Below are 14919 nucleotides of genomic sequence, written 5' to 3' on the forward strand. Positions count from 1 at the left end.
CATAGCAATAGGGAGAAAACTAGAGCAAATGTAAAGCAAACAAATGCCAACAAAATGTTCAGCCAAATACCTGGCCTTAGTGTGCAGACTTTCAAAAATATCAGAGGCATAAACCATAAAATAATATAAACGGAAGAAAGTATTTATAATATATGTCAGATAAATAATAGCCTTCACATGTACATCTTTGAGAAGATGTATTTGTGTATATATATGATATATATAGTCCCTGATAGAAAGGATATACTTCTTATTTTATTTCTTTAATCTTTTGTTTTATATATATATATAGCAAAAACAAATTAGCTACTCACCAGGAATATGCAGCATAGAGCATCAGCAAGAGATAACTAAGCTAAAGACTGACTTGGAAAAGAAAAGTATCTTTTATGAAGAAGAAATATCTAAAAGAGAAGGAATTCATGCAAGTGAGATTAAAAATCTGAAGAAGGAGCTGCATGACTCTGAAGGCCAGCAACTTGCTCTCAACAAAGAAATTATGGTTTTAAAAGACAAACTGGAAAAAACCAGAAGAGAAAGGTAAGAATCAAATTATTTTCTCATCCAGCAAGTATCTGCTAAGTATATGTGTGCTAAGTATATGTATGCCAAGTCCTGGGAAACTCAGGCAGCAGCTATATCCAAGCTCCAGGAGGGACAAAGTCAGAGGAAAGAGAACAGAGGAGAGGGAAGGAAGGAAGCAGCATGGAGAGGTGCAAGAAGGGTCTCAGAGGCTTTCCAGCATGAAGTACATCTTTGCAGGACCTAAAGAGGAACAAGTAAGTGGAGAGTGTCCAGGCAGAGGTGGCTGAATGGCTGCAACCCAAAACAAAGGCAGTGTCACACATTAGAAAACAAGTCTGCTTACTGTGGTGGAACACACACAGAAAAATGGAGTAGTGAGACATGAGACTGGGGGGAAAAAAAAAAAACAAAACACAGGCAAATCCGTGAATTAACGTAAGGAAAGTTACATGATAGTGGTACTTACATTTTGGAATGGTTACTTGCTGCCTTGTGGAGCACCCAGCTGTAAAATGAGGTAGTAGTCCAAGATAGTGTAGAAGTTGGAAGAAAGTATGATAGATTTAGAAATTGTACTGAGAAGACAGAAGGAAGCGGCTATCAGAAAAGAGAGAGCAGGAGGAATTATTGGTAACACTCAGCTTCTGAGTGTTCAGGCAACTGAGGTTCAGGCAACTAAGTAAATTTTATTGACATGCATCCTGTGTTATTTATATCAGAAGCCCACATTTCTGCAGATTGGTACATTCTTGACAAGTGCAGTGTCCTATTCAATGCACTGTGGTATGGCAGTGAACAGACTGAACAAAAGTCTGTCCTCATGGAACTCGCCCTCAGAATGAGTGAAGTGTAGAACATATCACATAGTGACTTGTGCTGGGGACAGAAACAAAGAAGGAAACACAGAGGGGAAGAGGAGATGGTTGGAGGAGATTGCACTGAGGTGACTTTCCAGCGAAGAAGAGATAGAGTGTGAACTGTGTGCGACTGCATGACAACAGTTTTTACAGAGGAGATCCTGCCTATTGAGAAAGTGCTAAGCAGGCCACAGGAATGTTAAGAGCTTACTGTAAAGGAACTTTACACTTTGATATGTGTGTAAAGTAGGCTGGTTTCAGGGGTGGAAATGAATTCTGAGTGTCACTCTCCTGTGGTGTCTAATGCAGTGAGTCTGAATGTGATCACTGAATGAGCATAGAAGATCCTAGAACTGAGCTCTGGGACATTTTAGTCTTTAGAAACTGGGTGATGAGGAAGAGCTAGCAAAGTGAATAGAGGGAGAATGATAGGAAGAAAACCAGGCAAGTGTGCTTCTATGGGATCCTGATCAAGCAAGCATGTCAGATCTGTCAGTGTATAGGTAAACCTCATGTTATGAAAAGAATGTGACTTTGATAATACCAGTCTCAGTGGAAAAGTGGTCATAGGAGAGCCAGTGGGGCAGTGGGCTGTGGGGCAGTGTACAAGTAACACCAGTGCTTGAACTTGTTATTGCTCAAAGTAAGCAGCGAAACAGTAGCTGGAGAAGTTTATCCCAAGTTACTCTGTTCTTCATTGTCGTTGCTGTTGTCATTGTTGTTGTTGGTGGTGGTATGTGTGTGTGTTTACTAAGTACAAATGATAATATACTTGTAATCTGACAGGAATTAGCTAATAAATGATTCAGTAGAGTTGGGAGGAAGGTACTAGAGAAATGAAGACATCAGCCTTCCTCAGGCATATGTAGTTTTACTTGTAGAAAATAAGAGTGTAGAGCAAGCAGATGGGCATAAATGAAGTCAGCTAGGAAGGTGGTGGGTCTGGTTTTTGTGTTGAGTTGGGAGTGTTGAATGTGAAATGCTCTGAAGACATTGGTGTTAAAGCAGCAGTTTGAAGCCCTGGCAAGTTTTCAATGTGGGTTCCAAGATCCACTGGTGTAGTAGATAGTAATTGAAGCCAGGTGACATGGTTAAGTACTCAGGGAGAATGTTAGAGAGGACTTGAGCATCTGAGATGTCATTCTGAGGAGCACTGGAATTTGCAGGAAGTCAGAAGAGAAGCTTACAAAGGCCACTGGGAAGAAGCCAGAGACATACTGCAAGTTCAGTGTGCCATGAGCCAGTAGGAGATGCTTTCTGTAGGGGAAGGTGAGCAGCACTGCCTAAGGTAGATGGTGGGATAGCCCTGCTCCAGGGATGGGATAGCCCTGCTCCAGGGATGGGATAGCCCTGCTCCAGGGATGGGATGGCCCTGCTCCAGGGATGGGATAGCTCTGCTCAGGGATGGAATAGCCCTGCTCCAGGGATGGAATCGCTCTGCTCCAGGGATGGGTTAACTCTGCTTCAGGGAGCTCACAGAGACTTTTGATTTGTTTAGGGGGTAGAAGCAGACCTCAGATTCTAATACTGTGTTCTTATTGTCATTTTAAAAATATAAGACGTGGTTTGTTTAATGCTATTAGAACAAAATAAGAATAGTTTTACATGAAATTTTACTGTTTATTAGTGAACATACTTTTCTGAAAAGCGTCCGTGCAATTTTTCCTGATTTTGTTTGTTTTCAAAGTTCTATGTCAGGAAAGATTCCTTAATATAATAACTAAATGTAACATTTGGGGCTTTAAATAATTCAGTGACACATTTGCTTGGAGACTGGATATCTTGTTTTCCTTGAATTTATAATTTAAATTATAATTTATCTCCAGTAGTTGTTACAGGAGATTTTAGGTTCACCCATTACTTATGTCTTTTTTTTTTTTTCACTTGCAAACAATTACATAAAATTACCCAGAACTTATCAGCACTGAATTTAATTTTGTTGCTAACATCATCTATCAGACTGCCACAGACAAAAGTTCATTTCTCAACATGACAGCACAGTCTTCAGAAGGAGTTTCCCCCTTTTCTCCCAGGAAACATTAAGAGTGGTTTACTTCTAAGCAGTCTTAAATCAGTCTTGCCCCGTAAATATGCTTTAATAATATTATTTGTTGTGCATGTTTGTGTCTAAATGTAGGAAGAGAGAAGGGCTGGGCGTATTGAGATGAATACTAAAATATAATGGTGATTTTTTTTTTCTACATACACACACAGTCTAGAGATGAGAATAAATTCCATTGTGGCCCATATAGTCTCTTGCCTGACCTCTTCCTTTAATTATACATCCTAGTGTCTGTGTACAATCAAAGTGAACAAATGAGGCTGGAGAGTCTGTAAGTCTCACGCACTTTGTTGTGAGCTCACTGGAGTGGTGCTATCCCACCATCTACCTTAGGCAGTGTTGCTGTGAGCTCAGAGTGGCTTTGAACTAACTGAGATTTGTCTGCCTCTGAGTGCTGGGATTAAAGGTGTGTACCACCAGTGCCTGGACATTATGGCTAACTAGTATGTCTAGCTTTGCACTCTGATCTTTAGGCAAGCTTTGTCAGATTATAAACAAAATATCATCACATTAAAATATTTTTTCCTTATAGACTTATCTAAAATTAATTCCCTTACTAATATTTTTTCTCCTGCAACTTGAATGTAAACTATTTAAGCAGGGTCTGTTTTGCAAATAACAGATAATCTAAAATATTTGTTAAATGATTGAATAGGCCAGTCCACTGTTCTTTTGTTTTTGTGTTTTTGTTTGTTTTGTTTTGTTTTGTTTTTCTTGAGATAGGGTTTCTCTGTGTATCTTTGGCAGTCCTGGAACTCATTTTGTAGACCTGGCTCGTCTCAAGCTCCATGGTCCCTCTGTGCCTGAGTCCTGAGACCAAAGGCATGCGGCATGTGTTATTGTGCCAGACAGTTGTAGATCTTAGAAAGGTTTTCATGAGATCTGTCCTTCCACATCACCATACTCCATCTCTGTGGTTCTGCCTATACTTCAGTCTGATTCTTATGTAGTGGCTATGTAAATGTTACAAAAATAATTTTTTTTGGTTGACTTTTAATCCAATTACTTTTTTCTACTTTTCTGTTTTGAATTGCATTAGTCAAAGTGAAAGGGAAGAATTTGAAAATGAGTTCAAACAACAGTATGAACGGGAAAAAGTATTACTAACTGAAGAAAATAAGAAGTTAACAAGTGAACTTGATAAGGTGAGTGATTCTGTCTCATTTGGTCTAGTACATGCTGGTTGTCATGCACTGTGGATTAAACCATGATTGTCACTTGTCTTTGTTGTGTGATATTTAATGGTCCTCCTCATAAGGTGCCAGTTGTTTGTATGACAGATTTTGCTATACCATTTGTGTCAGACTGGTTTGCTTCTCCCCATCTTTTTCCCCTCCTTTGTCACTCTCCATCACCACCTTTTTTTGAGATAGTATCATATGTAGCCCAGGCTAGCCTTGAACTTATAAAGTGCATTATCTATTTTAATTAATTTTGTTTGTTCTTTTGGACTTGTGTTCTTTTGTACATAGTTTCCTTTTGTTTTATAACCTTTATTGTTACTTTATGTGTTTGGATGTTTTGTCTGCCTGTATTCTGTACATCATATGCACACAGTGCTGGCAGAGACCAAAAGAGGGGGTCATATCCCCTGTGTCACAGTTTAACTGCTCTTCCAGAGGATCTGGGTTTGATTCCTAGCACCCACATGGTAACTCAAAACCATTTTTGTATGTGCTTGTAATTATTTGTAAGATGTTTTTAAAGTTAATATAGCATTGCAGGAAATAGGAGTGTGGGGGGGGGAGGTAAGAAGGAATGTTACGAACTGTTTTCCTGCCAACCTGGTCCCACAGCCATGCCAGCCCTAAATAACACACAAAGATGCTATATTAGATATAAAGCTGTTATTCTGTTACTAGCATTTCTTATTGGCTAGCTCTGTCTTAAATATTAACCCATTTCTATTAATCTAAGTATTTCCACATGGTCTCATCTTACTGGAGAAGGCCTGGTGTTCTACCCTGTTGATCCTACATCTTAAAACTCCTCCCTTCTTCTTCCTCTCTCCTCCTAGTCCTGTCTATCTTGCTTTCCTATTGGCCAACAGTGCTTTATTCATTAACCAATAAGAGAAACCTATTTACAGAATAACATCTCCCATCATCTCCTCTTTTCTGTCTAAAATAAAGAAGGGTTTTAACCTTAACATAGTAAAATATATAACAAAACAGTTATCAAATAAGAATTATAGTTAGCAATATTTAGTCCATTAACATTTAGCAAGATTTAAAGAAAATATTTCATCATCTAGCCTATCTTTGTAAGTCTGAGGTCCTATATGTAACTTATCTTTAATTCTAACTAAGGAAAACTATAACCGTAACTATCTGTCTTCAACTCCATCAAAGACCACAGAAAGATAATATATAAACTCTAGAAATGACAGAGACATCTTGCCTGGTCAGTCACCTGAAGCTCTTCTGTAATGTTCCATCTTTAGCCTATAGGCCATAGTGTGTCTGGCAGACTTCTCAGCAAAGCAGGAAACTTTAAACCGTCCACCTTATTGGCAGTTTGTTAGTCATTTTTCTCTTGTCTGTAGACTGGCAGACTCTTCCATGAAGCAGGAACCGTAGCAATGTCCATCTTGAATCAGCAGTCACTTTTATGTGGGTCCTGCATGTCTAGTTTATACAGAATAAAGTCAGATAGTCCAGACAAGAGCAATATCTTGCCCAAATGGCTAGTCTTGCCATATTGAAAGCAAACTTCCTAACACGTTTCTTCAATGTCCATCTTCCTTTCTGATGCAGGTGGTATTGCCAGGAACAGTTATGTCTCATTGTCAAGAAAAACCCTAAACCATTTTAAATGCCATATTCTGTAGGTCTTTGAAAGGTTTGAAGAATGCCTATCTCAAAAAATCTCAGTATATCTAGAAATCCTAACTAATTTAACTCTAAGTTTTGACTATCATAGGTAACTATCTATAATCTGTACTAAATTACACATTACATTTCTAAATGAGCTATATAAACACAATACCTAAATAGGAGAAATGTACATATCACAAAATTGACCTTAAATTGTATCAATTTATATATGATATAAATTGAAATGAAAATCCATTCCAAAACAAAGTATTCATATCTATACCATAATCCCCTTTTTACCTTTAAAAATATTGGTTGTGATCATTAACCATTTATGACCAACCCCATATAAATGAAAACATTTATAGACAATATTTGGGAATTTGGGTGTCATTCTTTCCAAACTGCTAGTAGGGGGCGCAGTCATGGGGGATGCTAAGAAGATACAGAAATCCTGGCTGTAGTCTGCAAGGCTGTCTTATCCCAACTGTTTTGAATGTTGGATCACCTGGAACACTGTTTCAGGGGTTCTTACTTGATCAAACCATGTTAGTCTGGAAGGAATCCACAGCTTTTTATTTTCTGTGGAAACAAAAATAGAAATCCTTTTCCCCAGTAACCTGTCCTTAGACTTAAATTTTGGAGTCAAATAATTTTTAAAATATATAAATTGGATTAATTCAGCAGCATTTATTTTAACAGTTGCTGCTATTTCCTCAGTAGTCAAACAATACAAAGATAACAGAACGGCATATAGTATCCATACTCTTTTTGTGCTTTCCATCTTTACATGGCTTTTTTATTACTCTATTTCTTTTACTTCTATTTTTTTATTTTTTGAGACAGGGTTTCTCTGTGTGACTTTTATCTGTCCTGAAATTAACTCTGTGTACCAGGTTTACTTTGAAATCACAGAGATCTGCCTGCCTCTCTCTCTCTAATGCTAGAATTAAAGGTGTGTGCCACCACACCCAGCCACTCTTTTTATTATTTTTTTAATCATTTTATCCTGTTTCTTTTTCTCTCCCAAGCCTACGTATATTTAAAAAAAAAAAAAAAAAAAAAAAAAAAAACTGTAGACATTTAGAGGTTTTTCTTAATCTGAGTCTGTCTTTACTGTAAATCTTTATCCTTTTATGGCCACGAGTCTTTTATCTGCTAAACAACATTGCTAAAATGAAAACCATAGCTGTATTAGCCACTGTCTATCCAAGATGGCGGTGGGTACTTTTACCCAGAACTGAGAGCTGTGTTCACTGCCTTGGTCTACACTGCCATTCAGCAGCATGTTCTGGCTTAGAGATGTGGTCACTGCCATTGCCAGCTCTGGTATACACCATTAAGTTATTAGCCATGCTTCTTAAAAACTGTGCAGTTTTTTGCTGCTTATGCTGAGTCAGGAAACCTCCCTTAAAGGATCCACACAAGTCTCTTCTTGTCTCTCGCAAAACAGAGTCCAACCAAGAAAAATGCTGTTTCCAAGAAGCCTTGCTTGTCTCTGTTCTTTTGTTTCTAAAACCCTTTCTTAAGCTTTTATTAAATTGTAAGTGGAAATTCTTATTAGCCACCTTACGGCACCATTTTGTTATGAGCATGTTTTTCTGCCAGCCTGGTCCCCCAGCCCCAAATAACACACAAAGATGCTATATTAGAAATAAAGCTGTTGGCCAGTCACTAGCATTTCTTATTGGCTACCTCTGTCTTAAATATTAACCCATTTCTCTTAATCTAAGTATTTCCACATGGTCTTATCTTACCAGAGAGAGGGCCTGGTGTTCTACCCTGTTGGTCCTACATCTTGAAACTCCTCCCTAATTCTTCCTCTCTCCTCCTAGTCTCCTAGTCCTGCCTATCTTGCTTTCCTATTGGCTAAGAGTGCTTTATTCATTAACCAATAAGAGAAACATATTTCCAGAATGACATCTCCCATCAAAGGAAGAGTGGATATTACCTGCAGAATTTTTTTTTAATTAGATGAAGAATATTCACAACTAGAACCAATTTCATATAGGGTATGAGGAAAAGCAAAGAAAGCAGGAAAATTCAAAGTGTTCATTATAACCAATTCATATTTTCAGTGTGATATGGGACAATAAAAAGACAGACATTTTTAGTGAAAGATTATACATTATTATATGGAACAACAGGTGTCTATGTACTGTCAAGTCCTGTTCCTAAAAGCCACTCATGCCTTTAAACTGCCTTCCAGCTGACCACATTGTATGAGAGCTTAAGTTTGCGCAACCAGCATTTAGAAGAAGAGGTCAAAGATCTAGCAGACAAGAAAGAATCAGTCGCCCACTGGGAAGCGCAAATCACAGAAATAATCCAGTGGTGAGTATCCTTCCAGATGTACTGCTGTGGGTGGCGTGGGCTATGGCCAAGTTGGTGTGGATGCCAAGAACTTCTTAATACCCTTCATCTTGGTTTGTCATGGAAAGTAAGTTAGTGACTACACTTTATAAAGATGGGAAAAGCGAGCCTTTAAGTAACTTAAACACATCCACTTGTTTTGGTATTCTTTTCTAAGATCAAAACTGAATGTATATGATTATCTTAAGCAGCTGATAGCCTGAGAAAAATGTAGAAGCTGAACAATGCTGTGTTTGTAAGTATAACGTCTCAGTTTAGACATGGTATTTTAAAAACCTTAAGTGATTATGGCTTAGCTTCACAAACTCTTTTCTTTGCTCCAGGACTAATTTTGATTATTTGGCTTATGAATTTTGTCATCTCAATTCACCAAATGCTTGTTACCATGCTTATAAAAATTTGCATATTTTATACTTTGTGGAGTAAGCAGAATCCACTGAAGACTTATTTCCTAATAACGTTTGTATTTATTTAAATCTTTACCCATTTTAACTTTTATGTCAGAATAGCTAGTTCCTTTATGTGTCTATAAATCAGTTAATTTTTTATTGAGGATTTTAGTTTACTATTATTATTTTTTAGTTTAATCAGTTTTCTATTTTCCTTTATCAGATTTGTAACACCCTTCTTAAATCAAAAGTGAATAAAATGTATTGTAAGTAACTTTACTCTAATAACCCGAATATATACTGACCTGACTGTAGTGCTCTTCTGCTAACTAATGCATACAGACATGCCCAAATTGTGGAAATGTATTGTGTTACCAAAAAAAAAAAAAAAAAATACAACTGTTAGTTCATTAATGTTTAATTTGTGTCCACATCATTGGGTTTACATTTCTAAAGAGAACCATTTTAACATTTAGCCAAATTTATCATGGAGCTGAATAATTTTTTAAAAAATGGAGATGAAAATTGCTTTATAAGCTGATTTCTTCCCCTCCCCCCCCCCCCCGGGCAAACCTGTGGTTCTAGACCACTGCTGTTTTCTAGTGACCAGGAGACTAGGAAGCGATCCTGATGAAGAAAGGAATCTTTAATTCATTCATTCAGCAACTCATTCATTCATTTTTTTAAAGACAGTTCTCACCATGTTCTTAAGGCTTGCCTCAAATTGTTGGTCTTCCAGAAGAAAAAGTGTGAAATCATCTAAACACTGTAGTGAAATAACTGCCAACTTCAGATGCTAACTACAATGTGTCATGAAGAAACATAAATAATAGACTTAAATGTCATAGTGAGCATTATGGAACAATTATTTTATAAGCTCACAATTCAGTTTGAAATAACTAGAAATTTAACAGCAGGAAATTTGTTTTTTATAAGTGTGTGTGTGTGTGTGTGTGTGTGTGTGTGTACACACGCACATGTGCGTATGTGTAGGCTAGAGATCAACTTTTGGTTTCTTCTTCAGTCACTGTACCTTTTTTAAAATTGTGATTTAGTATATTTTCTACCTAAAATCAGTGGTTTTTATCAGTTGCGTAACCTTAAAATGGCAAATAGAAAGTAGACTTGAACTTCATTAAAAGTTATCCTTTATTCTTTCATTATTATTTAATTAATACTTTTAGAAAACAGGAGTGTTTTGTTATAGCATTGTAGACAGAGTTTCTTTTCCGCCTGGCCCTGCCACCCTTCAACCCCAAATAAGCACAGAGTGGTATATTATTTATAAACTGTTTGGCCGATAGCTTAGGCTTCTTACTAGCTAGCTCTCTTAATTATTAACCCATAACTATTAAACTATGTAATTCTACATTGTGGCTCTCTGGCATCCTCTCTCTGTATCCTTTACCCAAAATTCTTCTCCTCTCCTAGCCATGTCTATACTTCCTGCCTGAATACTGGCCAGTCTGTGTTTTATTCATCAACCAATAAGAGAAGCATGTATACAGAAGAACATTCCCCACCATAGCATAACCCTCACTTCTGCAAAATATCATACTTTAAATTTCTTAAGTTCAGTATACATCAGCTTTAAAGAAAGTGTGTGTCTTTTTATGAGATAAAATGTCAGAATCAAGACAATGAGAAATCATAGTAGTCTTCAGAAAATCCAGTATAAGATCTAAAGAGTTAACATTTGTGATTCAAGGGTGGTTTAATAATTTATCAGATGTAAGCAACTTGAGCTTTCCTAATTACTGCCAACTTCCATTTATACATAACTAAATAGTTAATAAATCTATTCCCAGCTTTTGACAGGTAGCAGTGGTGTGGCCATCCTTTTAAGGGGTTAAGTATCTAAGTTTTTGATACTTAGTTCTTAATGAAGCTGTAAATTACATACACCACTGAAGTTTTCTGTGTCTTACTTTGCACTTCATCTCGTGTGTATTCTATCTAGGGTGAGCGATGAAAAGGATGCACGAGGCTATCTTCAGGCCTTAGCCTCTAAAATGACGGAAGAATTGGAAGCGTTAAGAAATTCCAGCTTGGGGACACGAGCAACCGTAAGCTCTGCCATTTCACCTGGAAACTAATCTCTTTAGGAAGCAGAAAGCACATAATAAATTTAACTGTACCAGTTTTCCCAGGCTTTCACTTGCTGTAAAAGTTTTCATAATAAATAAGTTAGTTAGGTCTTTTCCAGTTTAAGAAAATAAAAATGTCACTGTTAGCTGTTATTTTATAACTATACCATTACTGAAGGAGCTGAAAAGAGAAGCCAATTACTTATATTCATTTACATATATTTATTGTTATTTCTTGATTTAATTAAAAATGCATTTTCACAAATTATGTTCCAGTTCCACTCAGGCTCAGTGATATTGCTTCTAAAGTAGCTTCTAGATTCACTTGTATTATGAAATTTAAATGTTACGAATAAAATAGAAAGGAACTAAGACATAATCATATTATTCTATAGGATATGCCTTGGAAAATGCGTCGTTTTGCAAAACTGGACATGTCAGCTAGACTAGAATTACAATCAGCTCTGGATGCAGAAATAAGAGCTAAGCAGGCTATCCAGGAAGAGCTGAATAAAGTTAAAGCATCTAACATCATCACAGAGTGGTAAGGACCAATAATTTAGTCTTGTTATAATAGTTTATAAGTTTGTTGAAAAGTATTTGGAAAGAAGTTACATGTTTAGCTGCCTACCTGTCATTTTGCTTTTGTTTTTTAAAAAGTGATGACCATACGGTTGGAATACTATTGAGTAGTATAGTGCTTGCCTGGTACATCCAAGGTTGTGGGTCTGATTCCCAGCTCTGCCCCTGACCAACAAAAGTGATGATCAGGGTTGGGGAGATGACTCAGTAAAGTGTGTATCATGTAAGAGTGAAGACCTTACTTTTGAACTCTGATCCCCACCTTAAACAAAAAGAAAAAAAATATTGGGAGCTGTGGCATCTACCTGTAACCCCAAAATCCCAGAGTTGGAAAGGTAGGGGCAGGAGTGCTCTGGAGGTTCCTAAGACACTTAGCCAGGTCAGTGCGCTCCAAAATCATTGAAACTCTGTCTCTGAGACTAAGGTGAAGAGATGCTGAGGAAGACACCTGGTACTGAACTCTGCCCTTCACATTTATGCATACACACAGACACATACAATGAGCACACACACCCCTACACACACAAATACACACAAGTACACATGCACACCCACATACATATACATACACACAAGTGCACACCAAGTGCACGTGCGCGCACACACACACACACACACACACACACACACACGAATACACAGAGTGCTCGCATGAACACACACACACACATATATGCTCTGGTTACATGGTGATATATGAACAAGGTCTAGCAGAATTCTAAAATTAATTTTGCTTCCATAATATTGTTAAATTTAACAATTCAGCTCAGGCTCAGCAAACTTTCTATAAAGGCCAGTGTAGACTCCTCTGCTAAGCTCTGGGTCACAGTGCAACAGCAGCAATCCTGTTGTTAAGGATTGGCAGCTGTCTTCTTTACAGAAATGTGTGGGTTTGACTTGCTTTATTAATTTGTGTAATGGCAGGTAACAGGCTGTATTTGTCTTGCATGCAGTAGTGTACTCTCTCCTACTTTAGCCTAACAGACATTTAAACCAAATAAACCCAACTACACAAAATTAATTAGTGACTATTTTCCTTTTCCTGCTTATTTAAGTAAACTGAAAGATTCAGAGAAGAAGAACTTGGAACTGCTGTCCGAAATTGAGCAGCTGATAAAGGACACGGAAGAGCTTAGATCTGAAAAGGGTATGAGACTGTTTGTGGCAGGACTTGCTGTTCTGAATGTTCTTCATTGCATGAGAACCAACTTACTGTGTAGATGGAGAATTCTTTACATTAGCAACCATACCTGCATGCAAACTCATACGCGCACGCACACACACACACTCATGTACACACATGTGCACACACGTATGTAGACTGGCTGAGCTACTATGTATTATTTAATATACAGTAGATTAAGAATTTTTCATTACGGAAGTGACCAGTTTGCCATAAATTTGGCTGTTATTTCAGTGTTTAAAAAAATTCATGAGCAACTTTTGAGATCAGAATTAAGGTATTTGTGATGTATTTATACTGTTCTCATATGAGGCAGTCACTTCAACAGTGGTGCTATATGTTGACATTAGAATTTAGTGAGGAAACTTGAAAAGGGGGAGGCTGTTTTTGAGTCAGTCTTATTTATTTTTATTTATTTATTTATTGGCTTTTTCGAGACAAGGTTTCTCTGTGGCTTTGGAGGCTGTCCTTGAACTAGCTCTCAAACTCACAGAGATCCACCTGCCTGCCTCTGCCTCCCGAGTTCTGGAATCAAAGGCATGCCCCACCACCATCTGGCAGTTAAGACAGAATCTTGCAGAGTAGTTCATGGTGTCCTTGCATTCAGAGTCCTCTTGCCCCTCCCTGAAGTGCTGGGATTACATTTATTAACACTTTTTATGTGCCTGAAATATACAAAATCATATGTGTACAGGAAGGGCAGCTGGGAAAATAATATAAAATAACCAAAGATAACTAATTTAGTATTAATTATTTTAGTAATGAATTATTTGGGTGTTTGTTGTGTTTTTCCAGTTTGATGATTACATTGCTTGGCCTGTGTGATTTCCCAGATTTTATTAGCATTTTCTTGAGAACTTTCATTTTTCTTTTCACACGGAATTAACTCAAAGTATGTAATAATCCTACAATATGAACTTCTTATGCAGCTTTTCCATAATGTAAACATTAAGAGGGTGATGATTTAGTAAAAATAAATTCAGAATGTGACTTTACTTTACTTACTTTAGTAAAGGGTCATTTTATAAGGAATTATCCAAAATCCATTTTTCTGACAAAGGCTATCATCAATTACTGGGTTAATTTATTGTATTTTTATTTGCTAAAGCTACTCTATCATTTCCCATCTCCATAGCACAGAGAGGGATAAAGCTGGTTGGGTCTCTATTCCTGCGTATACTGTAGAGAACAGTACTACAGTACTTGATGTTACATTTTTCTGTCGTTCTTGATTGACTTTCTTAATGAACAGAAGTTAATAGGAACTCATGATAAAAGGATAAGCCACCATGCTAAAATGATCTTGCTTGATTTTAATTCATGAACAGTGGAAAAGAGGTATCTTAAGGAAGAAAAATAGTTTGTAACACATGAGTGACCTTGAGGTCCTAAAAGCAATTCAACAAAAATGGCACCTGTGCCAAATAAAACTGACACATCAGACTGGCTGCACTATTTTTTAGATTATGTCTAAATTTAAAAATAAAAGACTTTTTAAGTTTATAGCACATTGCTTTATGAAACCATGTTAAACAAAGGCTTTTTTATTCAGAATATTGCAAAATAAAACTTCATTGTGTTACAACATAATATAATGTGCTATCTAAGTATGTTTACAAAATAAAGACAAGGACCTTTTCTATACTTTGTTCACTATTTTATCTCCAGTATCTAGGAGAGTATCTGCTACAAAATAGGCTCTTTTAAAAAACATTTATTTGTGTGGATGTGGTGGGGTGAGGGCATGTACATGCCTTGGCACATATGTAGAGGCTAGAGAGTCTCTCTCTTTCACCGTGTGGGTCTATCTGTCTTCATGCTTGGCTCAAAAGCCTTTAGCTGCTGAGCCATCTCAATTCCTCACAGTAGACTCATAATAAATATTTGTTTACTAAATACACTTCTGAACTGCCTATTTGATAACTGATATTTTAGAAAAAATATTAGTAACCACATAAATCAATGATGGGTGGATGACTCAGTGTGTAAAATGCTTACTTTGCAAGTGTGCGTACCTGAGCTTAGAGTCTGAGCAACCACGGTCT

General features: G+C 37.0%; 1 protein-coding gene across 15 annotated transcripts in view; it reads left to right on the top strand.

Annotated features, from left to right (window-relative positions):
* Positions 1–14919, top strand: part of Cdc42bpa (CDC42 binding protein kinase alpha) — a 184005-nt gene that overhangs the window by 120132 nt on the left and 48954 nt on the right. For all 15 annotated transcript variants that reach the window (XM_051186418.1, XM_051186410.1, XM_051186415.1 and 12 more), the window contains 6 exons: positions 293–540; positions 4484–4589; positions 8470–8594; positions 10983–11088; positions 11505–11653; positions 12747–12838. In XM_051186418.1, the coding sequence (XP_051042375.1) occupies positions 293–540; positions 4484–4589; positions 8470–8594; positions 10983–11088; positions 11505–11653; positions 12747–12838 (826 nt within the window). The remainder of the gene's footprint in view (positions 1–292; positions 541–4483; positions 4590–8469; positions 8595–10982; positions 11089–11504; positions 11654–12746; positions 12839–14919) is intronic.

Source organism: Phodopus roborovskii, unplaced genomic scaffold (genome assembly GCF_943737965.1).
Source record: "Phodopus roborovskii unplaced genomic scaffold, PHOROB, whole genome shotgun sequence".
Taxonomy (NCBI): Eukaryota; Metazoa; Chordata; class Mammalia; order Rodentia; family Cricetidae; genus Phodopus; species Phodopus roborovskii.